Raw genomic sequence first — 24898 nt, 5'->3', positions numbered from 1 at the left:
CAGTGGGCCTCAGAATACTCTCCAAATCCTTTATGCTTCCTTGCTAACATGTAAGAGTCCATTTTATTTTGAAGTGTGATGGTAAAGTTAAAGGGGGATGCTTGGGCTCTTTGCTCTCTCTGCCCTTAGAGATGCTGGGAGCACCAACAACACAAAACAGCGTTTTCCACACTTAGGATCTGTGTGTGTCCAGTTGGCTGCAGCTGCTCTAGAGAGATGCATAATCGTTTTATCAGGTGTTTTAGGCCTAATGAGTTGAATTGTTTAGCCTAAAATGTGTACCTGGAGGTTATTCTATGAGCCAATAGGAATAGCTGTACTGGTGGCAGCAATCTGCCTTTTCCCCACTCAGTTTTTCTCAGGACCTTTGTGCCCATGTCCTGCCCCATTAAGTTTCTTGCAGTTGCTGTTTGCTGTTTGGATCAAGTATACAGCACAAATAGAGAGCTGGAAGAAGTGTGCTCCTCACTGCTTTCTAGCCTGGAGAACAGCCATGGCCTTTTCTCTGCAGATGCTCTGTGAGATTTACACTTGCAGGAAACATTTGGTTTGCCATGTGCATGCTGATGAACTGCAAGGCTGTCTGATTTGTCTTACAGAAAGCAGTTGTTTCATGTCACTGAGGTGATTTAATCTCTTCCTCAGTTGTTGCTTTTCTTGGATATGTTTGGTATTCACTTGATGAGGGTTTTTTTCAAATACATGTCCAATCTTAGTCTATTCACTCTGACCAATTAATAAACACTAAATATTCGTAGTCAACGGTTAAAAGAGAACTCTGTGTAGTCTCTAGAATCTTTCTGAAAAAGCTTGAAAAACATAGTACCACATTTGTTTATTCTTTCTTACTGCTTTAAGTTGAAAAGAAAAACATCCAAACTGACACAAAGGAATAACCAGGTGATTGGAGAAAAAGTAGATAGAAATTTGTTGCAGAAATGACCTTCAGAGCATTTTGTTACCTAATGAATTTTATCTCTCCTATATTTCTGACCACTGTCACTTTCATTTCCTCTAATTAAAAATTCATCTTCTATTCATATTTTGACCAAATAAAAGTTGTTGGCTTTCTGCCACTTGTATTGGCTAGACAGCATTCCTAAACACCAAAAGGCCTGCTTTGAATGACAAAGACTTAAATGTTTTCTCTGATGACCTGATGTTTTTTCTGTGTTGTTTCTTACTAACAAGAATTCAAAATTAACATGAAGAATTTTCTTTTGTTTTTTTCACAACAGGGCTGATGGAGTGATGAGAACAATGAGCACAGAAAAACTCCTAAAAACTGTACCAATTATACAAAATCAAATGGATGCACTTCTTGACTTTAATGTAAGTTTAGCAGCATGTACATTTGTAACATACACTCGACTTAGAAAACTGCCCAAGCTTGTAAAATAGATCAAGATTAAAAGTCTTGAACTTGGTTCCATGTTACCTGCACAGCTTAAAAAGCAGGAATAGTTTTGTTCATTGAGATTCCCCCAAGAAATCAGGAAAAAGAAATACGGTGCTCACTGGAGAGAATGCTTTGTGCTAAATTACTGTGTTTATCGTGTACCTTATGTAAGAATTGCGTGTTCATTTAAAAGCTGATTATTTCTACCTTCTGTCTTCTAGTTATATTAGTTAACATTAACACTGGTTAACAAAAATGTCTGCCAAAATGATTTAATTCTGTGCTGTGACAACTTGTGTTGGTATGTTGTGGTGCTACTTTCCACTACTAGCCAACAGGATGATTGGAACTGGAGTTCAGCTAAAAGTTTTCAATTAAGAGATCAGTTCAGTTACATTAACTTTTTTTCTGATCTTCCTAGGTTAATAGCAATGAACTTACAAATGGTGTAATTAATGCTGCCTTCATGCTCCTCTTCAAAGATGCCATTAGACTGTTTGCGGCATATAACGAAGGGATTATTAACCTCTTGGGTAAATATAACTAAATGTTTATTTCTACGGTCTTCAGCTTTGGGGAGGGAGCTCAGCAAATGTTCGAAAAAATCTGCTTTCTTGAGAAATTGAAATAGTTTTGTTGTAAAACATCAAGATTTTGCTGTTAAGTTCCAATGTTTATCTGTCCAGTTGCATTTTTCATTGCTTTGTATACAGGGATTGGTAAAATCTGAAAGCAAAGCCCATTCAAGATTTTATTTACTTAATTTTTGTCTTTCACTGCTTTGACATGGGGTTTTTTGTGTGTGTTTTTCTCAGATTTTTTTTTTTTTGGTCTCATTGAACTGCATGGCAAACCTGAATCACTATATTAATGGGGGGTTTTTTTTGCAGAACAAGATCGGGTTGTGTTTTGCTTTGAGTGGAATAAGTTATGGTCAGTTAGAAATTTGCTGTCACATCATCTGTGATTGCTTGGCTATTGAAACTTCCATGTTGCTAAGTTTTAATGATTGGTTCTCTTATGTTCCTAGAGCATATCTTATGTTTTAAGGGGAATTATAAATTCAGAGTTCCGTCCCTTTCACTTGCACATACTGGAGATGAAGGGGAGCCTAAATTTAGAAAATAATTAAGTTGAAAGCAATCTGTTGACTTGCTTGATTTGGTTGTAGTCTGTGATTGGATCAAGCTACCTGATTGCTGTCATTACCCAGTGCTTCCAAAATGAAAGGTCAAATCCAGACTAAGTCAGCCTTCCAGTCTGAAACCCCTGTCAGCTTCTTTTCTTCTAGAAACAGTTGCTTTCACTCATGTTTTGAGTGAAGTTTAATATAGAAACAGGTCTTGAAAGGGCTTTTCAAAAGTGGGGTGGGACCCTCTTGCTCTCAGCACTGGTGTTTTGTAATCAGTTGTACCTCACTGCACCAGACCATAACAAGAGGCATCAGTGTGTCAGAGAAGATCAAAATCTTGCCTGATATCTGGCTGCTGGAATAGAGTAGATATTTGACTGCCAGATTGTAAAACTGCCTTTTTCTTTTTTTCTTCTTCCCAAGAAGATGAATTTACTTTTCTTTGGGTGACCTATTCTTAAACTTGATTGTCCTCTTCAGGGTGGTTATGCTTTTGTGAGATCTAGTACCTGCAAGGTAAGGTGTAATTGCATGCATGGAATCATTAGCTTACATACGACAGAGCTTTTGTCATTTGGTGCAAGTTAAGCATACTGACTTCTGCAGTTGTCATAATAACAGATCTGCAGGCTTTTGCAGAATCTTGATTAATTATTTAATGCAAGTATTCTTACTGTTTCTAGAAAAATACTTTGATATGAAAAAGAACCAGTGCAAAGAAGGCCTTGATATATATAAGAAGTTCCTCACTAGAATGACACGGATCTCAGAGTTCCTTAAAGTTGCAGAGGTAAGCTTCAGTCAGTCAACTTTGCCCTGTATTTGAAACAGCTTATGAAGGGCTTATTTTATTATGAAGCAGATGCTTCTTCCTTCCTGCCTAATTGCCCTTACATCAAGGGTCATCTTGTCAATCCCTATGCTGGTGATTAGTTCATTTGAGGACTGTATTGAAAAACCTGACTGTGGAGTACTTACTGGTTTATCTGTTGCTTAAGGAGGGTGTATTAATGTGCCTTTTAAAATTTCTTTGGTTGATAATATTTGTGAACTTTCTTTGAAGAATAGCTTTGCTTTAAGCAAACAAAGTAACTTCATGGTGATCTGCTCTCTATGATTCTGGCTGTATTCTAGTTTGAAACCCACAATTCTACCATAAGTTTTAGATGAAATAAGTGTTACAAATAAGAAACTGTAGATGAATTGTAGACAAGTAGATGAACATGTGATTTCTTTCTTAGATTTCTTGGTTGCAGGTGTGTTCACAAAGGAAGAAGCAAGTTACTTTGCAAAATGTTTAGTTTGTGGTGGTTTTTTCAAAAAAATGTGTTTAGTCTGTTGCATTCTTATTTCTGAACATTGCTGAATTGATATTCTGGTATTATGGAATTCCTCAATTGATATGTGCCCATGTTCTTTATTTCCTTTGTATTTATATCTCTCTTACCAAAAATATAAGCCTTAAAGCTTGACTTGCTGTGTGTCCTGACAGAGTATCTCTATCAGAAATAGTGTTCAGCTGATAACATTATCAACTGAAGTTGAGAGTATTAATCTTTCTATTGTAACAGTGTGTGTCCTGCTGCAAAACATCCTAAATTTGATCTGCACATTAGAAAAGAGTTTCTTTCCAAAACTTCAAAGGTGCTTTGTTATAGCAAATATACCCTTTGTATCAGTAGGTCTGAGAATTTAACACATAAATTGTGAGATAGGCAAACTTCTCCAGCCTTAAAGTTCTGAAACACAAGATTCTTACTTTCTTGTTTCTAAGGTTCTATCTGTTAAAATATCTTTGTACATACCTGCTTCAAATATGTATACATTTAACAAGAATTTATTATAACCAACCATTACAGAGTTCAGATTGTGGAAATTTAAAATATATATTAAACAGGTTTGTGCTTTTTGCATTACTTCATCTAAATGTTGTTTACTTTCTGAGCATCTCGGCCTTCAACAAAAGCAAAAAAGTTCTAAAGGTCGTTTGTTTTATTACAGCAAGTTGGAATTGACAGAGGAGACATACCAGATCTCTCACAGGTAGGTAAACTTATTATGTGTTTGCCAGTGCATGTCTGGTTTTGGGGTTGCAGAATCAGAAAAATTTGGCATTATGGCATTCACTTAGGCTTTCTTGTATACATTGTCACCAAGTTATTTCTAAATTTGTGGTTAAATCCAAGCTGTCAGAGCCTGACTTTCATATTCAGTGATCCTGTTGTAAAATATTATATATCATTTCTGTCATTCTCTAATTGGATTTTAAGGCAACCTTATTTCTATCATGCTTCAAGATGCAATTTATATCTGTGAGTTCACATAATGAAAATTTTATATGATATTATGAAGCTGTGGTTTTTAGCAGCCTTGCTCTTAACTATATGCCTGTCGAAATTAATATGAAGGCCTGCAGAGCTTGCACATAAAAATGACTTTCCATGTAATATCCTTCTCAGTGTCTCTTGAAATACTGTCTGCTTCTGATTGTTTGCTTGCTGTTTCCTAGCTGTTAATTTTAACATCTCTTGACATATTTCAGTCCTTACTGATGAATCATTATGATGGAGTGATGTAGTGAGGAGAGTACATCACCTGATACTTTAAATAATTAAATAGGTACAGAGTGCCAAGATGGGGTATAAGTATTCTGAGCTGTTGTACCTGTTGCCACACAGTTCCATTCTCTGGAAGTATTTTAATTACTGATTTCTTCAAATCTGTTCCCTAACATCTATCTTTGCAGGCACCGAGTAGCCTTCTTGATGCTTTGGAACAGCATTTAGCTTCTCTAGAGGGGAAGAAAATTAAAGATTCCACAGCTGCAAGCAGGTGCTTATGTCCTTGTCCTTCTGAACAATTGTCAAATTGAATGTTAAATCAGTTATTTTCAATTTCGTTATAAACTAAGGTTTAAGTAGGCTTTGTTAAAGACAAAAAATATGAGCAATTATGGAATGGCAATTCGTCATAGTTTTTGCTGAATACTTAGAACAGCTTCTTCCAGGTTAACAGAACTAGAATCTAAGGAGCTGCAAGGACTTGCTCTAGCATCCCTACTTATACTTTTGACATTTAATCCTGAACTTCTGAAGAGAAATGAAATTTCTTTCATGTACTACCTGCAAATATTCATTTTGTTAATAATTAGACTTCTGTAAGGTATGCAACATAAATAAATAAATGTCCTTAGACTTATATCTCAACTTTAATCCCTTTTTTGTCAAAACCAAGGAAATGCTTCCAGTAGTCCTTAAATTAAGAGTGGATTTTAAAGTAATTGGGAGTTAAAGCCATAATGTATAAGGTAAAAGGCGTTAAATGATTTTGAGTACTTTCTAAAATACAACATGCAATCTGGAGAAGTCCTCTACACAACAAACTTCATTGTTTAAATGAGAACTCGGTTAGAACATGGTGCTAATAATGCCAAGGTTGCAGGTTTGATCTGGGCCATTCGTTCAAGAGTTGGACCTGATGATCCTTGCAGGTCCTTTCCAACTCAGAATATTCTGTGACATCGAAATTAAGTAGCATTTCTTTATTATATGTTTGAAAAATAAGGCAGTAATATTTTATAAGTTCTTTATGGTAGTGACAATATTAGGGCATTATTTTGTTACCTTCTTTTTAGAATATTTGCTTTCTTTGGTAAGATTACTCTTCTAAAAGTTAAGAATTTGTTTTAAATCTTTTTGCATACTCTTAAAAATGATGATAAATTGCAAACTTCCTTTGGGATATACTAGTAGCATTGATAGTTTGTTAGCTAAACCTGTTAAATTAACAACGATTTGAATTGGAGCCCGGATTATCGGAGAGTCCTGTATGTCTACAAATAATGCCATCTTAGGCAAACAGGAAAAGAGCAAATCAAACATGAATTTTGTGATACAGTTTGGAGAGGAAACATTTAAGGGGAAAAATCCACAAACCAGTGTGCAAGAGTAGATAGCATGCTTTCTGGGCATCTTGCATTTTTAGTGGTGTATCTTATTTAAACTTACCACTTTGTCTTGCACAGTGTAAGATATAACCAGTGTTATAAAAAGTTCTGAAGGAGACTGGGTGGATACAAGCAAGGTGTTCTTTAGAAGCTCCAATCACATGTCATCTGTTAACAGCTAGCTTTTCTCCTGTCCAATTACTTTAGGGCTACCACCCTTTCCAATGCAGTCTCTTCCCTTGCAAGTACTGGCCTGTCCCTCACAAAAGTTGATGAAAGGGAAAAACAAGCTGCGTTAGAGGAGGAACAGGCTCGCCTAAAAGCTTTAAAGGTAGGCATACAGACTTTTTAATTGCAAATGCTTTTCCTGCATTCTTGTTGATAGCTTATTGGGATTCTTACAGGAGCAAAGGGAAAACCAGAGTGATTAACACTGAATGTGTACTTCTGGCAAAGTGCTGGAAGTAGAGCCGTGAGTACCTAGATGATACAAGTTGTGGAGAGTTTGTTAAAATAGTTTCTGAAGGATTTGTGGAAGCACTGATTCTTGTAATTATAAGTGGTTGATACTAGTCTGTAGAATAAATAAGAACAATTCTTTAGTTCTGCTTTATTTACCTCCAGTGTCATATACACAAATATTGTTTCTGGATTTCTTATGCCAGCTCACTTTCCCAACAGGAGCAACGTCTAAAGGAACTTGCAAAGAAACCTCATACCTCTTTAACAACTGCAGCTTCTCCTGTGTCGACTGCAGCAGGAAGCATAATGACTACACCAGCCATTGATATTTTTTCTACCCCTAGCTCCTCAAACAGGTATGCTGAATGCTTCACTGTGAGATGCACTGCAAGCGAGAGTCTCCTCTAAGTATCTGATGCAGTGTATATTGCAGAGGATTGGTTGGGTGTAGAGTACATTAGTGATGTTATAGGAAATGATGTTTTGGGTACAGCTGATGGGAAAATAATCTATTGCCATAAATAACATAGGAAGTGTGTTTTTGTCATCTGTTTGCAGAATGGTTTCTGGTATGAACCAATGCTGACAACTCTTGTAGCTGTTTTTAGTCAGTAGGGCAGACAGTTGGAACTGTAAAACACACATTTGTCCATGTGAAGAACATGCTTTGTCCTCAGAGAACCTGGCAAGTAAATTTGAGAAGTCAAATAAAAATTCCATTTGAGAAGTCATAAAGAAAGTGCATTTCTAGATCTTGAAAAGTAGAGTGGCAACAAATATTCTTGGTAGATTTTCAGAGAAAGGGGAACCTGAAACAGGGTTTGAAATGAGAGGTAGGTTTTGCAGTCTTGCATTGCATCTGGAATATCTCTGCCTGCTAGGACAGTGCAGGAGTACTCACTGCACGCTAGTCCTGATCTTTGACTAGCAGGAGCTGTTGATGTGAGCAAGTGTGTGATCTTAATTCTGTAAATTACCTATCAAATTTAGCAGCAGCAGAAAGTACACTGCTTTTATCAGTATAGAAGGAATTGGTTCTCTGAAGGCACATTTTTGCCGTAAATGTGATCCTAAACCTAAAGGATTGCTTAGTTGTTTTATTAGAGCTCACATAAGAATCTGTTCCTCCTTTAAAGTAGTCAGCACTTTGACAGCTTGCTTTTTCCATTAGAAAGCTATTGTAGGAAATTACTTGACATGAAGTATGTGGAAAATAGCTGAATCACATATAAGGAGCTAGAGAATCTATCAGTGTTAGTAACTGTAAGACTTCCTTGTAAGAAAGATTTTCTTTTAAATTGCTTTTTAGAGGCCAGAAAATTTGTAATGAGTATATGAACTTGAATATCTGATCTTGCTTCTTAAGAGGTCTGAAAAAGAAACATCTGATGAAGCTTCTTCAGACAGACAGAAATGCTATGTAGTAAAGACAAGAGCATTTTCTTCTGAAGAAACCAAATGTTAGTGTTTCTTCATGTTTAAATTCAGTTGCTGGCAATATGACTGCTGTGAGCAAAGAACAGATTTTACAGCAGGAGCTATCATGAAGGGGATATGCTGGGTCAGAAGTTCAGTTCCTTGCTATTAAATGCAATGTGTCTCTTAATCCCTATCATTACCTTAAACAAGGTTTACCTTGAAAATTTTCTTGGTTCAGCTGCTCACATTACAGGGCAGTGCTAGACCGTGCTGCTTTTTAATAGGAGCTGTGGTGGCAAAATATGATTGCAATCACTGTTGGAATGGAACACTAAAAACTGTGAATTATTCAAGTGATGGGGTCAGCAAGAAAATATACAGAGATCTAGGACATTGCTACTAGCCCTTAAGCTCTTGTGCCAGTCTCATTTTCAGAGATGCTTGGATGTCATAGTGATACAGCTTGTGTCCATAGGAGTAGCTATATGTGCAAATTTTGGTTCATTTTGTGTACTAAAAGTTCTGGGAGAACACAGTACTGCAAGATTTATTTAAAGTATGAAATGAACTCTCTGCAAGTGGATAAATTTTACTGTTCCTGTAAGATTCTTTAAATTCTTGCAGCAGTTGTATATAAGCCTTCACTCTACATTTCCATGTGATGTTCTGAGGTTTCAATTTGGTTTTGAATGATCTAAAATGTGCATTTAAATGAGTTTTCATTCACGTGCCTGAGGTTTGATCAAGTGTTTCAAGGCTTGCTTTATTTTGCTTTCCCCAAAGTTCTTTAATAGTTCACAAATGCAAGGCAGTTTCTTAGTAATGGTTGATAGGGGAGAGATGTGACTTGTGGATTTAGATGTAGCATTTTGATGGCACAGCCCATTATAGTTCATTTTGTCAGTCTGTTTTCGTCATATTGTAGGGCTTTCATGAGGTGATTTTAAAAGTTGCTGAAGACTGCTGAACATAACTTGCTCTAGCCCTGGAGTTGGACTGTGTGAAAGATGAGGAGACTACCAGTCTTTCTGTCTTAGACAGCTTTGACAAAAGTCACTTGGCATAACATACAACTCATCTTGCTAAATTAACACTTTTTTACAGAACTGAAAATATGGAGTTCACCAGCCCTTATAATTTTGGCTTAGTTCTGCCCATTCTGTAATAACCATTTTGTAACAAAGCTTTCATTACTGTTGACAGTCACTACCATTTGCCTATATTGAAAACTGTGATGTAGTTCAAACAGTTGTATTAATTTATCTTTGTAGCACTTCAAAGCTGCCAAATGATCTGCTTGATTTGCAGCCAACTTTTCATCCGTCTGTACATCCCATATCTGCTGCTCCACAAGTAGGAAGTACCTGGGGAGGTAAGAATTCTGAGCTGGATTAAGGTTCTAAGTGCTGTGGCTGTGTTCCTGTAAATGTTTCCCTTAGTGTGGGGGCTATTTCTTTCTTAAAGAGAGACATCTTAACAAAGACAAGCTTTAATTGGGTGAAGGAAGCAGAAAAATAAAATCTGAGTATAGATTGAAATAATGCAGCAGCATGTGGTGATTCTAAATAATTTTGATATGAGAGTTCTTATTAGCAAAGTTACTTTTATTGTTGACCAACTCTGTCAGCCTCATAACTGCAGTCTTCAAGAGTCACATGGCAAGCTGGAAAAACTTGGCTGTGAGAAGCCGGTTCTGTGAAGATGTCTGCCAGGTAGCCTGTGCTGCATCAGAATTTTTTTAATAAATATTCTAAATTTTGTCTAATGTTTAATCAAATTTGCTGGTGATGATAAAGCAGAACTTGAATGAGGCCTGATAGGAGACAGTTGTGATAACTGCCAGAGTTAGTTACTGAAATAATAATAAGACTTCTCTTTACAAATTCTCTGCTATATTTCATTTAACTGCAACAGCAAATTAGCAAAAAGCTGTGGTTGGATCTCTTAAATGCAGAGACAAAATTTATACTCTTCCCTCTGAAGTTTACTTCAGAACATCCAAATTATTGTTCTGCTGAGTTGCTAGGATGGATTGAATGTGATGTGAGATGATCCCATTGATACAGGCAAACCATCAAACCAGTGAACCAAACAAGAGCATTCTAGAAAGTCATGAAAGTTACTTCAAGATAAGTTTGAGTGCTAGAGCATTTAAATATTCACTCAAAGTTCTTGGCTACTTTGCAGTGTTCCAGAGTAATTCAGATACAGTAACATATTGCCTGCTTGCATTGTTGGTTATACTGGTAGACAATTAAAAATCTTGTAACAGATGGTTGTGTTTTTGTTGTGGGTTTTTGTTTTGTTTGGTTGGTTTTTTTTACTTTTCTATGTAAATGACACTTAAAGAAATAGTAAACTCCTGAACTATGTGGCTATTTTCAGACTTTTTTTTTATTAGATGCTTGCAAAAATGCTTTCTTTTATGATGCAAAACATTAGGAGTTGCTGCTTCAGGAAGTTTTGTAGGCACCAGAACAACCTTGTTCTAAATTTTTACTTCCCTGTTTCTTTTTATGAGCTGCGGCTCTTCTTAACATCTTTCCAGTTATCTAATATATCTTCATAATAAGTGGTGTATGTATTCTGCTTTCCTATTTACTTTCTGCTGTGTACTTTGCGTTTTTTGTGTACCCTCTCACATTTGTTTGTGTAGAAATAACAAACAATTTTGAGTGACAGAGGCAATACTAATGTATGTGATAGCTTCTAAAATGAATAAAAGTAGCTTACTTGTCCTTTAGTTTTGCTGAGCAGAGCATCTTCTGAGAAAGATGCAGTGAAGAGTGTATGGAATTAGGCATAAAAATTTCAGCTCTTAATAGGCTTATGGTTTAGAAATGGAGAAAAATGTTTTGGCTCATCTTGATTGCTTTCTGCAAAATATCTTCTGTTTCAGCTGGTCCTATTTGTTTCGTGGGTGACAGGTAAAGGGGGAAATTATCTTCCTCTTGAAGGTCACATCACATTTCTTTATTAACCTGAAAATTTAGCCTGAAAGTCTGTGTTCAATGTTTTGTTACTCGTGGTATGAGTCTTCACTAATAGTCATTGATATGTTTGCTTACTATTGACACATTTCTAAATATTTTTAAGACTTAATTAACTGTGAAGGTTTTGGATTGTCTGCTAAAATTTTAGGCTAAAATTCTGGGATCACCATTTTTTGTGTTACCTTTCATCAAAAAAACCCCAACTGTTCAGCTTTACAGACATGAACACTCACTTCACACAGGTGAGGTAGATAAGAAGTGCTTTCCACATTTTACAGATGGGGAAATCTGAGCAATTAACTGACTTGTCTGAAGTCATACGGCAAGTCAGTGGCAGAGCCAAGAATGGAACCTGAACTATTTCCAGTCCTGTGCTCTAACCACTGCACAGCAACCCTCCCTTAGGTAATTTTCTGACATGATGATGTTTGTATTTGGTGTATATGGTGACTTTGAGAAGAGTATCAAATCGACTACAATCAGCTAAAATCAGTTACTGTAAAAAATTTTGTGCAGCAGCTCTTAGGTATGTAATAAACCAGTAAATTGTTACAGAAGCGTTTTATTTGGGTTGCTGCCTTTAGTCTTGTGCTTCTCAAAATGTTAAAACTAACGAGGTTAAACTCCTGGGGAATGGGTTCTGTGGTTGTATGTTCTCAGTTTACCTTTTTCAAGCTGTAAGAGATTCTGCTGAAAAACCTTTGTCGCTATCCTTTCAGGTAAAATCTAGTGGGATAACTTAAAGGTAGAAGTTTGCAAAATTCAAATTACTCTTTTAAATGCACCTGAATCATTAATGCCTAATGATACCATGTAGGTGCAGAGTGATTCTATCAACTCAAACAGATGCCTGTGTATTCAAGGATGAAATTGGGCTTTAGAAACATTGGGGTGTTGCTGTCAAGACTGACAGCAAATTTTAAAACCTGAATATGCAAGAATATAAATTACCCAAACCCAGTTAATTTTCGGTTACCTTTGTCACTAGCATTGGCAAGTTCTGAGACTCAGACAAGACTGAACACACTGGCTAGAATTAGAATGAGACAGACAAGCGAAGAGTCTGAGAGCTGATTACATTCCTGAGGAGATCTTGATTGTCTAAAGATGCATTATATTGTCTTACTAGTCAAAACACAGGAAACTCCATATACAACCTTAGGATTTGGGAACAGAAAGTAGTATGCAGGAGTTTTCCTGATGAGTGCATGTGTAAAATAATTTCAGTAGGCAGTAGATTTTGAAAAATATGATTTAAAAACTTTTTGTCTTTCTTAGCTTCCTCCATATTGTTTTATCTGGGCTGTTTAATGGGATTACTTGGAGACTGTTCCAGCTGTGTGCGGTATATTTGCCAGCTGTGAATTTGTACCGAAACTTGAAGCAAAACAAATGTATCAGTGTGGAAGTGAATGTTTTGACTGTTTGAATTTTTTTCCAATTACAAGGAGAACCAATAGAATCAGAAGAATGTGAAGCAGCAACAGAAAAAGCAAGGAGGAGCTGACCAAAGGATTATTGTCAGATCTATTTATTCTACAGCTTTTAGAGTAGCATTCAAAGCAGACAACAGTTTTAAGGAGTACCTGAAAGCTGGGACTTAGTTTCAAGTGACTGGCTGATTGGCATGTCCACTATATTAAACATTCATAAGACAACACAGGGTTTTGTATTGTTGTTATATATTACAAATTCTAAATTAGCTTGTTCTGCTTATCCTTTATTTAGTGTTGGACACTGTCATTTTGCTGACTGAATGATTTAGGAAAAGGTCTTCTAAAGTACTTCACCCGTTCTTGCAACGAAGCCAAGCAGTCTGGGAGAGAAGTCAGGTCGTACCTAATAAGAGGCCTTAAGCTTGCAGAAAATCAAAGCGTGCACTGAACCTGGAAAGAACAATGCAGTTATAGCTTTTAAATTTTGTTTCCTTTAGAATTTGCATACTACTGAACATGTTATCAGAGTCTGTGGGATTTATAGCTAAGAATCAGGTCAGATTCAGGGAGAGAAAATAACTTACACTTTGAAACTGCAGCACACAGCATGGCAGTATTTACAAGAGTTGTGGATAAATTGATAATCTAACCAGGTTTTAAAAAAGAAAGAAGAAATGACCAGGAACTGAAGTACTTAAGAAATCTCTCCTCTAATTATTATTCAGACATTTCTCTGTAGTGACTTTGCATAGAAGAGTAAGTTGCAGATCTAGGCACTGTGATAAAACAAATAGGGCTTCGATGTGACCCTTGCTGATCTCACCTAGCGTGTTCTTGAGTTTTCCATCAAGGATTCATGGACTTTGAAACCAGGCAGCTAAACCACAGCTCCTTCTGTCAACAATTATCGTAGCTGCCTTTCCTATCCTGTTTATCTCTTGGATCCTGAAGTAAAGGAGTATTTTAGCTTGGCAGTTGTCAGGAAGCCTTGAAACTCTCCTATATGCCTTGGGAAGTTGTTCGTATAGATCCATGTTTCCTTCATTGCAGTGAGGTCTGACAGTTTTTTAGTAAGGAACATTTTCCTCGTCACAGCTGTCTGGCTCTTGTCCCTCAAAGCAGAACAGGATTTTTCTTGCTTGCAGGTAATGGCATATCCACAACAAGTTTGTAGCTCCAGATGTCCCAGGTACTGAAGGAATTGCTTATGTCCTGTGTGCTACCTTGGTATATAGCTCATGAAAACTTCATGATGCTCAGTAACAGAAAAATCCATAAGCATAATTTGAAGAAGGAAAAGTACAGCTCAGTTGTTTTTGTTGGGATTTTTAAAGCTGTCCTGAGGATGGTATTGCATCGAATCCTCACTTAGCACCTGGGATTCTGTTGTGCTGACAGACAGTCTCTGCTCTAGAGACTTTGTTGTTGCAAGTCTCATACTTATTTTCAGTATAAAACACACTCAGGAAGAAGCAGTTTATAAGACCAAGGTGTTATTAATTAAAAAAAAAAGGAAATCTGTGGCTGATATCTGTAGTATTTTTCTTGAGTAGAGAATAGGTAATTCTGGATAATTTGAAAATTCAACAATTAGCTAGATCATCCTGAGTTTAGAGGTGTCAGGAGAAAACTATACCTCCTGGACTCTTCTTAACTCTGCTCTTTTGTACGTAGGAAGCAGCATGTAACTAAATCCATCTCCCTTTTCTTCTTTCTCTTGCTCTCTGGAATTGAACAGATCCTTTTACTGCTACTGTTGATAGTGTTGATGATGCCATTCCAAACCTAAATCCTTTCCTTACAAAAACTAACGATGCTGCTCATCTGTCTGTGTCTTCTGATGTATCTACTTTCACCAGTAGGACACCCACACATGAAATGTTTGTTGGTAAAGTACCATTTTAAACTAATTTCCTAAAATATTTAACATTATTTTAGTATGGTTTTGGGGCCTTTCAGAAGCTAAAACCTGGTCGCTGGTCATTTGGGGCTGCTTTTGTGCTATGTTAGAATTTGATTTAGTAGCTGTACCATGAAAATGGTGTTATAATCCTTACTTGGCTTCCTAGATGGGATTCTACCCCAATGTAAAGAAACTCAGTTATAGTTAAAGCAGTTGCTTGGTTTTACACTGTCTCTTATACTTGGGGAATTTTAATTTAAAATACTACATATGTCTGCGAATGGAAAGAAAATGCTGCTGCTTTCTTCCTCACGTTGAAATGTTCTTTTTTAAAAAAGGGTTTTTTTCGTAGTGGATGTTTTTCTCGAGTCATTAACAAAGCTGATAGAGCACTGCACATTTTGGTGCATGATCTACTCAGACTGTTTACCTACAAGGCAATAAACTAATAACTCACCTATTAAAAACTGTTGACATCTTAATTTGGAGGTGGCTCAGCATGGCTGTCTCTTTAGAAATCCTTCTAATGTTTCTGTTGGTGCAGCTGTATAGTAATTTGATTACTTTTCAATATGAAAAGTTCAGTTAGCTTTCATAGACTAACAATCAATTAATTACATGTCAGTTCTGATAAGCAAAGCTAGGTTTAAAGACAGTTGTACACCACAGGCTGTCTTTATGCTGGTTGAACCCCACTAGAATTGATAAAAAGAAAAATCCAGAATCTTACAACAGAGAGGGTTTTTTTATACCTTTTATACTTGTTAAAAGAGATAAAACCAAGGAATGTCTTTAGAGATATTCATACCACCTCTACCTTGTCACATCTGCTGACTAGTTTCCTAGTTTGTCTGCCTTTAGTGGAAAGAGAAAGCAAGTAAGATGAAGCTGAGGAACTCTTACTGTGAACTTGTCTCCAGAGTTCCCAGGGAGGATTAGTTGGCTGAAGCAGCAGTGTACAAATACTTTAAGTTAGTACTACTGTGTAACAATCTGCCCTGTGCTTGTAGTTTTCCATGCTTCCAGTAAAATTTGTATGGTTCACATGAATGTAGAGTGATTATTTGAAATACAGCTGGTTTTTCCTTAGTAGGATGGTTATTTAGTCAGATGAGTTTCCTCTGTATAATTTGTTCTGCAGTCATACAAAGAGTTGCAGTGCAGGGCTGTGAACAAGGAGCCCGGTGGGTTTTTGTGGTGTTTGCTGATCTGAGTAGTATTTATCACATGACAGCCCTGAAGTCACTGGAAATGGATGGCATTGATACATTGCATCCCCTTCCAGTGTCTCATACTCTAAGGATATATCTAGAACCAAATTGTGGCCTCCTGACAAATTGATATGTGAAATGTAAATGCAGTTTTAGCTGTAGCACAGTCAAGGTGCTACAATAATGTGAATGTGGATTTAAAATAACTCTTTCTGGTTCTTTAGATCATTACAATCCGTTTACTCAACTAAATCCTTTTGTGGCAACCAAATATGAATCCACTATTGGGCTGTATCCTTATACTTCAGGTATAAGAAAAATGCCTTGAAGCTTTTACGCTCATTTCTTTCAAGGGTGTAAAACATGGCATTTGGTTGGGAAAAAGAAAGTTTTCGTCTTAATATAGCTGTTACTTCGAAACCGTGCTTTCCCCTTTTGTGTTATAGAGTGTGTAAACTTGTTTCTTACTGTATGTCTGTGTATTGATTTCATTCCATTGGTTCTATGTTATTAGACTGTTATGTGGATTTATAGACTTACCTGAAATTCAAGTTCTGAATAGCAGCTAAACCGTATATCTTGGTTCTCTTTCTGTAACTCTCCCTCTTCTCCTTTCATGGCTTTCTCTCTCTTGTGTGATACGCCTTATCAGATTCTTTTTGTGGTCCTCAAGCTTACCCTAGCGCTTCTCATTTCCGCAATGAGCCTTCTTCTGTAGCTGGTCTATTTGGAGGTAGGTAATGGGATCCAGCCTTACCACAGACACAGAAGTTTGAATGTGTTGTGTGCCTAGAACTAGTAGGTTATTGGCTACAGAAGTGCATTGTTGTAGTGGCTCCAACTGTTATTTCCTGTGCTTGTGCCAGGTGTGTGGTCACAAATGGTATGTATTTTTTTTTTAGTTTGTGCTAAACTAAGGCTTATTTAGTCTCAACATGAAATGAGTATCTCCCCATTTCAGGTTCTCTTGTAGTTTACCTGTTGCTACATACCACACAAAAGACATGCATGTTTATAAGTATCTTGTCATCTTGCTCTACCTCATTGCTTTTAAGGTAAAGGGACTGGGATGTTCGTGCTGCTTATGGCAGTTTTGTTGGTATATTACTCTTAAACAGTGCACTAAACTAGAAATAAGCTTTACAACAGAACAGGAAAAAGAGGCATCTGCTGCATTAAATTAATAAATAAAATTTAAAAATTATTTGTGCAGCTGTGTAATGTCTGTGTAGTACCCCCATAATGATGCTGGTTCGGGATCACTGTCCTGGCAGTTACTAGACAGGCTGTGGGCTATGACAGGTGATAATCTGTCTAAACCAGGTGAATAGGATGCCTTAACACTGCTGAAATGCAAGGCTTAGGAATACCTTCAGTAAATGATTTGTAGAAGGGTTAGTTCTTAAAAGCCCCATTTTAGTTTAGTGTCTTTGAATAGAAATCAGCTTGAGTCATTTAACCAAAGGTTAAATACTACAAATGAATCTGTTCCATATCCCAAAAGCAGGATGATTAGTTTCTGTCAAGTCTTGCCTGTTTATTCTCGTGAAGGAACTACATTAAAAATACTGACCTTTACACCTTTCAAAACATCCATGTTAAAGAGAATGCCCTGGGCTGGTGGCTAATACCAGAAGTAGGATTTGATCTTTTCCAGAGACTGATTCAGAGGAGTTCTGTGTATTGTTTTGTCTTGGAGCTGGTCTCATCTTGTTAGCTTCATAAAAAAACTCAGCGTGGTTCAGTTAAGGCTGTTTGCTAAAGCAAAATATGAGCTATTTTAAGTCAAGTTTTCTATTAGTACAGGCACGGTTTTAAGAGTTGCAGGACATCCCATCAAAAGAATTCCTGTCTGCAGTTCAGAGTCTCTGAAATGGCTTGTCACAACTTGATGGTGTACGTGTCATAAAGATACTCATTTTGGTTAGTTGATTGTTTACTCATGATCTTTTCCCACATTACTGCTTCCTATGTTTTGTTGTATGCTGTTTTACTCTGATTTGTTTTTAATGAAAACTATGTTGTCAAAATTCTTAGTGATGGATGCTTTTCAGTTAGGATTGTTATGTTCCTTTAAGACAAATAGAAAGGAACGCGTAATCCATATTTTTTTTTTCTGTGAAATTACTGCTCAAGGGTAGCATTCTGCAGTTACTAATTTTTTAGGTGAAATTTGACTTATTTTGGGAAAACAGTAAGATTGAAATGAAGTGCTGTCACAGCAGACTAAATGAAAGTATTCTCTGTCAGTTATCTCTATCCACTGCAGTGTTCAACTGCTGAAGTATTTGTGATTCTTTTATTTCTCTGTGTGATCCTGTTTTTGTTAGAAACCAGAAGAGCTAGTTTTCAAGATGGCATTGCGTTTTTTTTTATGCTTTTCATATAAAGTAATAATTACTTCTGTCATGCCTGAATATCAAGGTGATGTACATGCATGTGCTTGTGTGTGATCATATATAACATTGAAAAATTTTAGAAACAAATCAGTATTCCCCTCTGTATTACTAAACTATCAACTTAATGGTGCTGAACATCATACACTATGCTTCGTACTGCGATAAATTTTCAGTGTTGAAAAAATTGTGTTTTTGTAGAACACTACTTTACAGATATATATGAGACAAGTGGAGTAAGTTTAGACAGAAATAGGAGTTGCAACTTTGCTGTAACTCCCCTTATCTTGCAAAAATTTCTAGAAACTTGCCTGAAAAACGTGGTCAACTGCAGAACATGTATTCAAAAATATCTAAGTAAACCCTATGAAAATGATTAGTATTATAAAGAGTGTCTAATCGAAGGCATTGCTAGTCAGGTACCTTGGGACAGTTTGAATCTTACTCCAGTTGTATCTAAGAGAAGTGGTGCACTAATGTAAAACATGGAGGGAATAATCTTCTGGCAGGTAATCTTGAAACAGATTCTGCACCTAGCCAGCTTCTTTTCCTGGAGAAGCATGGTGATTATTTCCTCTGTAATTTTGTTGTAAGTATATGGTAAAAGAATAAGGAAGATACCAACAGTCAGAGATTCAGCAGTTGCAGGGGTGTGTCTACTATGGCCTCTCTGTCCAGTTTGAGACAAAACCTCTCTTTGAAAGAGTAACTTCAGATAAAGACCAAATAAATTGCTCAGTGTCAGGGTGTAATCTGAACCTTTGAGGTATTCCTAGTCTTTCTGCAGTACTGAAATAATTTACGTATTTATTTGTCTTGTCTTGCATAAAGGGGGATTTGTGGGAAATGCTGTAAAAATCCATTCAACTTCTTTCTTTTTTTTCCCCAACAGGGTTCACTCCATCTCCTGTTGCTCAACCACAGCCATCAGCTGGCCTTAATGTTGACTTTGAGTCTGTGTTTGGAAACAAATCTTCTAATGTTGTCCCAGATTCTGGTGGTAAGAGACTTGCTAAAATAGATGACACATGTCCTTTAACTTAATTTGTTCTTGAGGTATAAATCTCTTAATCTGTATTTACTAATACTACTGGGACAGAGTTTCAACTGAAGAAAAGAAAGCTGACTTTAAAAGGTCAATAACAGCATTAATCAAGTAATTTTTCCTTACATACTATTTCTACATGCACCCTGCTGAAATGTTTACGCTGATTTCCTTCACTTAAATATTTTGTGCATTAAAACTTCACACAGTGAACAGCCTTCATTTTTATGTGCTGTTAGCTGAAATTAAGTCTGTAGAGTGTGGTTGGAAGAGGTGAAGTGGCGTCTTCATTTTATGTATCTGTGCAAAATGTTTTTTGGCACTTCTTTGCCTATTCCTTTGACATTAAGATTAGTTCAGAAAATGGTCAGTTATCATAACATACACAGTCAATTTGGATTGCAGTCATCAGGCTCTTTCTGTTCTTTACAGCATCTGGAAAGTAAATATTTTCTGGTCTTTTGATATTAGACTCTTAACATTGGATTTTTTTTTTTTTATAAACCAGTGATTTGCTAAAAGCAGATACATACATGTTTTTGTAAGCAAGATTGAACTATTTTGGATATTTTTCTTCTTTCTTTGGTTTACATTTTGATTGTTTTATGGTCACTGGCAATCCATTGCATGTAAAGTTGATATCACATAGGTTAAATCACTGAAGTGAAATCTCATTTCCATAGTAAATATCGCCTTTATAAAGAGGCATAATAAGTTTTGTCCTTCTTGTATAGAGTAGCATCACTAGGTTAAATTTTGTATTTTTGCCATTGTATTGACCTTGCTGTCTATTTAATCAAATGTGATGACAGTTGTGGAAGGCCTGTGATTCAAATCACTTACGTTTCTCATTCCAAGGCTTTGATGAACTAGGTGGTCTCCTAAAACCAACAGTGGCCTCTCAAAACCAGAGTCTTCCAGTTGCCAAAGTACCGCCTAATAAATTAGTGTCAGATGATCTGGATTCATCTTTAGCCAATCTTGTAGGCAGTAAGTATGGAACCACTAACATGTGAATACTTATTTAATTCTTTTAAACCAATAGAATTTCACTAGTCTCTTTTGTTCCTTTGTGACAGATTTGGGCATTGGAAATGGAACTACTAAAAAGTGAGTATGCTTAATCGGAAGTTGAGCATTGTGATTTTCATGATAGTAGATTGTTATAAATGTATGTGTTGAAACCAATGCATAACAACATAATGTTAACCTTCAGAGCATTTTTGGGGTTGTACTTCTCATCCAAGGGAAAATGAATTGTTGAGAGCTGTTGGAAGGTGGCTGTAGATTGAGTGGTAGTGACAGTGGTAGCAGCAGGCAAGGTGTCCTGTCTGCGATTCCTTTCAGACATTATTTATATTGAAGAAGTGAGTTCATCAAAATGTTTCTTTGTAGTTGTTATAGGTAATCACGGTGCACCTTAAATACTTTGTGTGATCCGAGAGTGTGCAGAGCTGTATTAAAGATTGTGAAACGACAACCTCTGTCTTGAGATTGACCTTTAGACAAGTGAATTTTGAAGCAAGGTGTGTGTGTTCAAGAGTAGTGAATATCTGCTCTAGCAGCAAAGTTGAGAAATGGGATTAGCAAATTTCAGGCTTATTGGGACCATCTGTGTCAACTCTAGAATAATTCAGAAATCTAATGTGCAGTTGCTCCTAACTAAACTATCTTGTCCCAAAGGAAGTCCAATACACTAACTTACATATTCTGGGGAACTCAACTAAGATTAAATACAGCTGAGGAGGCTCATGCTGAACATCTTGTCTTGCTTTTCCAAGCCAAAATGTGTCATCATGAGACTTTTTATCAACTCTTTTGCTAAATGAACTTTGCTAATAAAAGAAGTCTCATTCTCAAGTGGAAATGGTGTTTACCTGAGGAAGTTTTGTAAGAAAGTCCAATGTTTTCTAACAATTCTTAAAAAAATTTATTTGAAGTGATGTAAACTGGACTCAGCCAGGTGAAAAGAAACTAACAGGTGGTTCCAACTGGCAACCCAAGATTGCACCTACAACTGCGTGGAACGCTCCAACGTTGGTAAGCAAATACTCATTTTAAGTTAGTGAGTTGCCTGCAACTTAGATATGCAGGATTATGTATAATGGATGAATTTGAAAGTGATCTATAGTTGCAGTAAAAAGGTAATAGAAAACTGAAGAAGTGGTCAGTTAGAGATGTATAGTGCTTGGGTTTGTTTTTCTTGGTTGTGTTATACTAGTAAATAGTTTGTGATGAGACATGCAGGTTTAGCTTGTGTTTGAGCAGCCTCTCTCATGGCGAGGTAGCAGCCTTTGGGTTTCGCTCAGTGGACTTCTCAAGTGACAGGACAAGGGGGAATGGCTGTAAACTGACAGAGGGTGGGTTTAGGATTAGGTATTGGAAAGAAATTCTTTACTGTGAGGCTGGTGAGGCACTGGCACAGGTTGCTCAGAGAAGCTGTGGCTGCCCCATCCCTGGAAGTGTTCAAGACCAGGTTGGATGGGGCTTTGAGCAGCCCGATCCAGTGGAAGGTGTCCCTACCCATGGCGGGGACATTGGAACTAGGTTTTCTTCAAGGTCCTTTCCAACTCAAACCATTCTATGAGTTTGACATAAAACTGTGAATTCCAGGGAGTGAGTGGATACTTCTCTGTCTAGAAAAGTGGAAGTGTGAAAGTACACCCTTCAGGTGCACTGATACATTCTATATGTATACATTGCAACTGAGCCTGCTCTAGGGGTGAGAACTGACCCCATTGATACTTGCAGAGCTGTCTGTGCAGTCATGTGGGCTATAGCTTTCTTAATGTACATAACTACTGCTTTCCTGCCCTGGTGTGTGCAGCTGTTTTTAATCCTTGGCAGTTTTGCTGATCAACTTCATGTCTATTGTAGCAGGTAGTATTGGCAAGGACTTTGAAGTGGCATGTAGTACAAGGGCTCTTAATTATGTAATCAGGACTTTACAGAAGTAGTTTTCACAATGCTCACAGAACATTTTTGCATGTGAATCCTACTCACCTTTTCAACCAGTGTCCTGAAGAACATGGACAGAACAGGTAGCAAGCGGCCCTCAAGGATTTATTGCATCTGACTCTCTAGCTGGAGGTTGAATCCTCACTGTAGTAATGCTGCAGTGTTGTGGATTTGGAAAGGGAGAACTTATCTCCCTGCATGCACCACCTCTTCCCTACCAGGTGTCCCCTATCAACTCACTGCCTTTATATAGGGACAGATGTTTGTGGATCTTACTGGAGGGTGTGTAGATATTGAAGAAACTGTAACTGCTCACCTGCCTTAATGACTGGTGGTTTGAGTTTACCTGTGTGCTTGAATCTGTTTAATAACTCGTCTTGTATATACATCTTCTTGTGATAAGTCATTACATTGAACAGCTTTTATTATTTAGAGATACTGTTGAGACACTTCTCTTCCTGTGAAACTGTTCTAAACATAAAAACCTAGAAACAGAAGTAACGTAAGGGGAAAAAAACAGCTTTGTTTTCCTCTGCTGGTCTATTTATTGTGGAGTTGCTGCTGCTTGCTAAATAGATATGCTTTTGAAAATCTTTGAGAAAAAGGCATATACCAAATAAATGGACTATGCAAACCAGTGTCAAACCTAATAACAGTGACAGTATCACAGGTGTGTGTTGTCTCAGTAAATGACTTGAATTACAAGAATGTGTTGGGGTAAACATTTAATGTATTTGTGAACTAAAATGCTATCTGTGTATATTCTGTTGTGTAAGTATTTGCTTCTAATCCAGTGTTATTGCATTATGTAATTGTTCTCCCTGGGAAATACAGAATGGCATGCATTTTCCACAATACGTAAGTGAAACAACCCACAGCCTTTTTGCAATCGACTGGCATGCTGATATTAACCACTGCTGTTGCAGAATCTCATAACCTTCTTGCTATTTACACATTTCTCATTTTAAAATCTTTGGTGTGCCAAAAATTGAGCTTCTCCTAGCATACACGAACTTCTTAGGTGGTGTGCAGGCTCTTGACTCGAATGATGGCATGGGAAATACTGAGATTATTTTTCCTTGCTTTAAACTGTACCATCTGCTGCCAGAGAGCTGGGGTGTGTGTCTGTGCTGCCTTTAATGCATTTGGTGAATTCTGAATGAAGATAAAAATATTGTGTTTGAATAACTGCATGAAACCTCACGAGCTTTTGTTATATTTGGCACTCAATCCACATTTATGGTAGATCTTGATTTTTTTTTTTAATTATTTTTAAGTGGGGAGAGACCAATATGTCATTAATAAAAAGAAAATTCATGCAGATAGTGTACAAAGGGCAAGCAATAACCTGTGCTTGCTGTCTGAGGAACACAGGCTTTCACTTCAAAGGACTTTTTTCTTTGTGTCAACAGCAATATTGGTCTTTCCCTATATTCTGTTTTATTGCAGGGTAATTCTGTAACTAAAGGATGGTAGGTCCATTCTTGAGCACTCAAAAAAATAATTATTCAGCATGGTTGTGTAGGTGTGTGTGTACACAAACAAACCAAAAAATGTAATTTTCAGGATAGCTTTGTCCACTGTGTGAAATATATGGATAGTACACTGTCTCTAAATGATTCTTTGTCTTTTTTGATGGCAGTTGAAATGCCAATTACACTGGCTCTACTATATAAGAAAAAGCAGCTGATACCTTAGAATTGAACTCAGAAGCAACTTTCCTGATGTCCTATTCTGGATTTTATAATTTAGCTGCTTTAGTTAATCCAGCATGATTGATATTTTATCATTTCCCTCTTTTCAGTATCAATAATGTCTGTGTACCAAGAAATGCTTATGGTGTTTGTTTTGTCACGAATAGGAATCCCCACAGCAATACCATGAAAACTAGTCTCTTTTTTCTAAAAGGGGAGACTTAACAGGAGATGGAGAGGATAGACAGCAAGTTATATGAGTATTTATAAGCATCAATTTAGAATCTGAAAAAAGAAACAAACCAACTTTTTTGTCCTTGTAAGAGTTAATATTAATTTAGAAAGTGAATAAGGAACTGTAGAGCAAATAACATGGTTAGGAGATGAACTCTTTCTATATCCATCTTTCTAAGAGTTATTAGCTGTTTTTCTATGTATATATTGCCAAGCTGTTTACAAAACTTAAAACTTAACTTCACCCCAGGTTTTGTCTGTTGACAGCAATTGTACCTTCATAAAAGTACAGTAAGTATGTAAGGGTAATATAAACATATCTACCAAGTACTAAGAGGACTTATAATCTGTTCAAATTCACAGTATGAAGCAGGTATGGGAGAGGGAATGCAAGCTGTATATTCCTGTGAGGGTCTAATTTATATTGAAGTGTGGTAGGATAGTTCCCATAGCGTGTCCATCCTGGCTAAGGAGAAAAGAATTTCTGTAGTGTCAGCAGAAGCAATGGTAATTTGGTCTTTTAGTCTTTAAAATTGTCTTTTAAGACTCGTTGTGTACCATTACTTCTGATACTGAAATATAAGTATATAATTCATGGGATTAAAACAATACTTCTGCTTCTTGAATATTTTCTCTCAAACTTCTCTGTGTCCTGTACTGTGTTCCCTAA

The 24898-nt window shown here is 36.8% G+C and overlaps 1 protein-coding gene across 9 annotated transcripts in view; it reads left to right on the top strand.

Moving 5' to 3' along the window:
* PICALM (phosphatidylinositol binding clathrin assembly protein) overlaps positions 1-24898 on the top strand; it is a 67280-nt gene that overhangs the window by 30840 nt on the left and 11542 nt on the right. For 3 of the 9 annotated variants that reach the window (XR_003530784.1, XM_027662690.1, XM_027662480.1), the window contains exons 5-19: positions 1239-1332; positions 1821-1932; positions 3215-3321; positions 4533-4574; positions 5278-5363; positions 6685-6808; positions 7159-7295; positions 9630-9730; positions 14526-14675; positions 16554-16634; positions 19190-19297; positions 20201-20332; positions 20422-20452; positions 21283-21382; positions 23135-23158. Coding sequence is in view for 8 of the 9 variants with exons in the window: in XM_027662690.1 (XP_027518491.1) it covers positions 1239-1332; positions 1821-1932; positions 3215-3321; positions 4533-4574; positions 5278-5363; positions 6685-6808; positions 7159-7295; positions 9630-9730; positions 14526-14675; positions 16554-16634; positions 19190-19297; positions 20201-20332; positions 20422-20452; positions 21283-21382; positions 23135-23158 (1429 nt within the window). In the remaining variant the exon portion in view is untranslated. The remainder of the gene's footprint in view (positions 1-1238; positions 1333-1820; positions 1933-3214; positions 3322-4532; positions 4575-5277; positions 5364-6684; positions 6809-7158; positions 7296-9629; positions 9731-14525; positions 14676-16553; positions 16635-19189; positions 19298-20200; positions 20333-20421; positions 20453-21282; positions 21383-23134; positions 23159-24898) is intronic. The other 6 variants (XM_027662780.1, XM_027662602.1, XM_027663036.1 and 3 more) reach the window with 4 other exon arrangements.

Source organism: Corapipo altera, unplaced genomic scaffold (genome assembly GCF_003945725.1).
Source record: "Corapipo altera isolate COAL_440 unplaced genomic scaffold, ASM394572v1 0, whole genome shotgun sequence".
NCBI lineage: Eukaryota > Metazoa > Chordata > Aves > Passeriformes > Pipridae > Corapipo > Corapipo altera.
The sequence above is the reverse complement of the archived record's forward strand: the minus strand, read 5'-3'. Positions and strand labels throughout refer to the sequence as shown.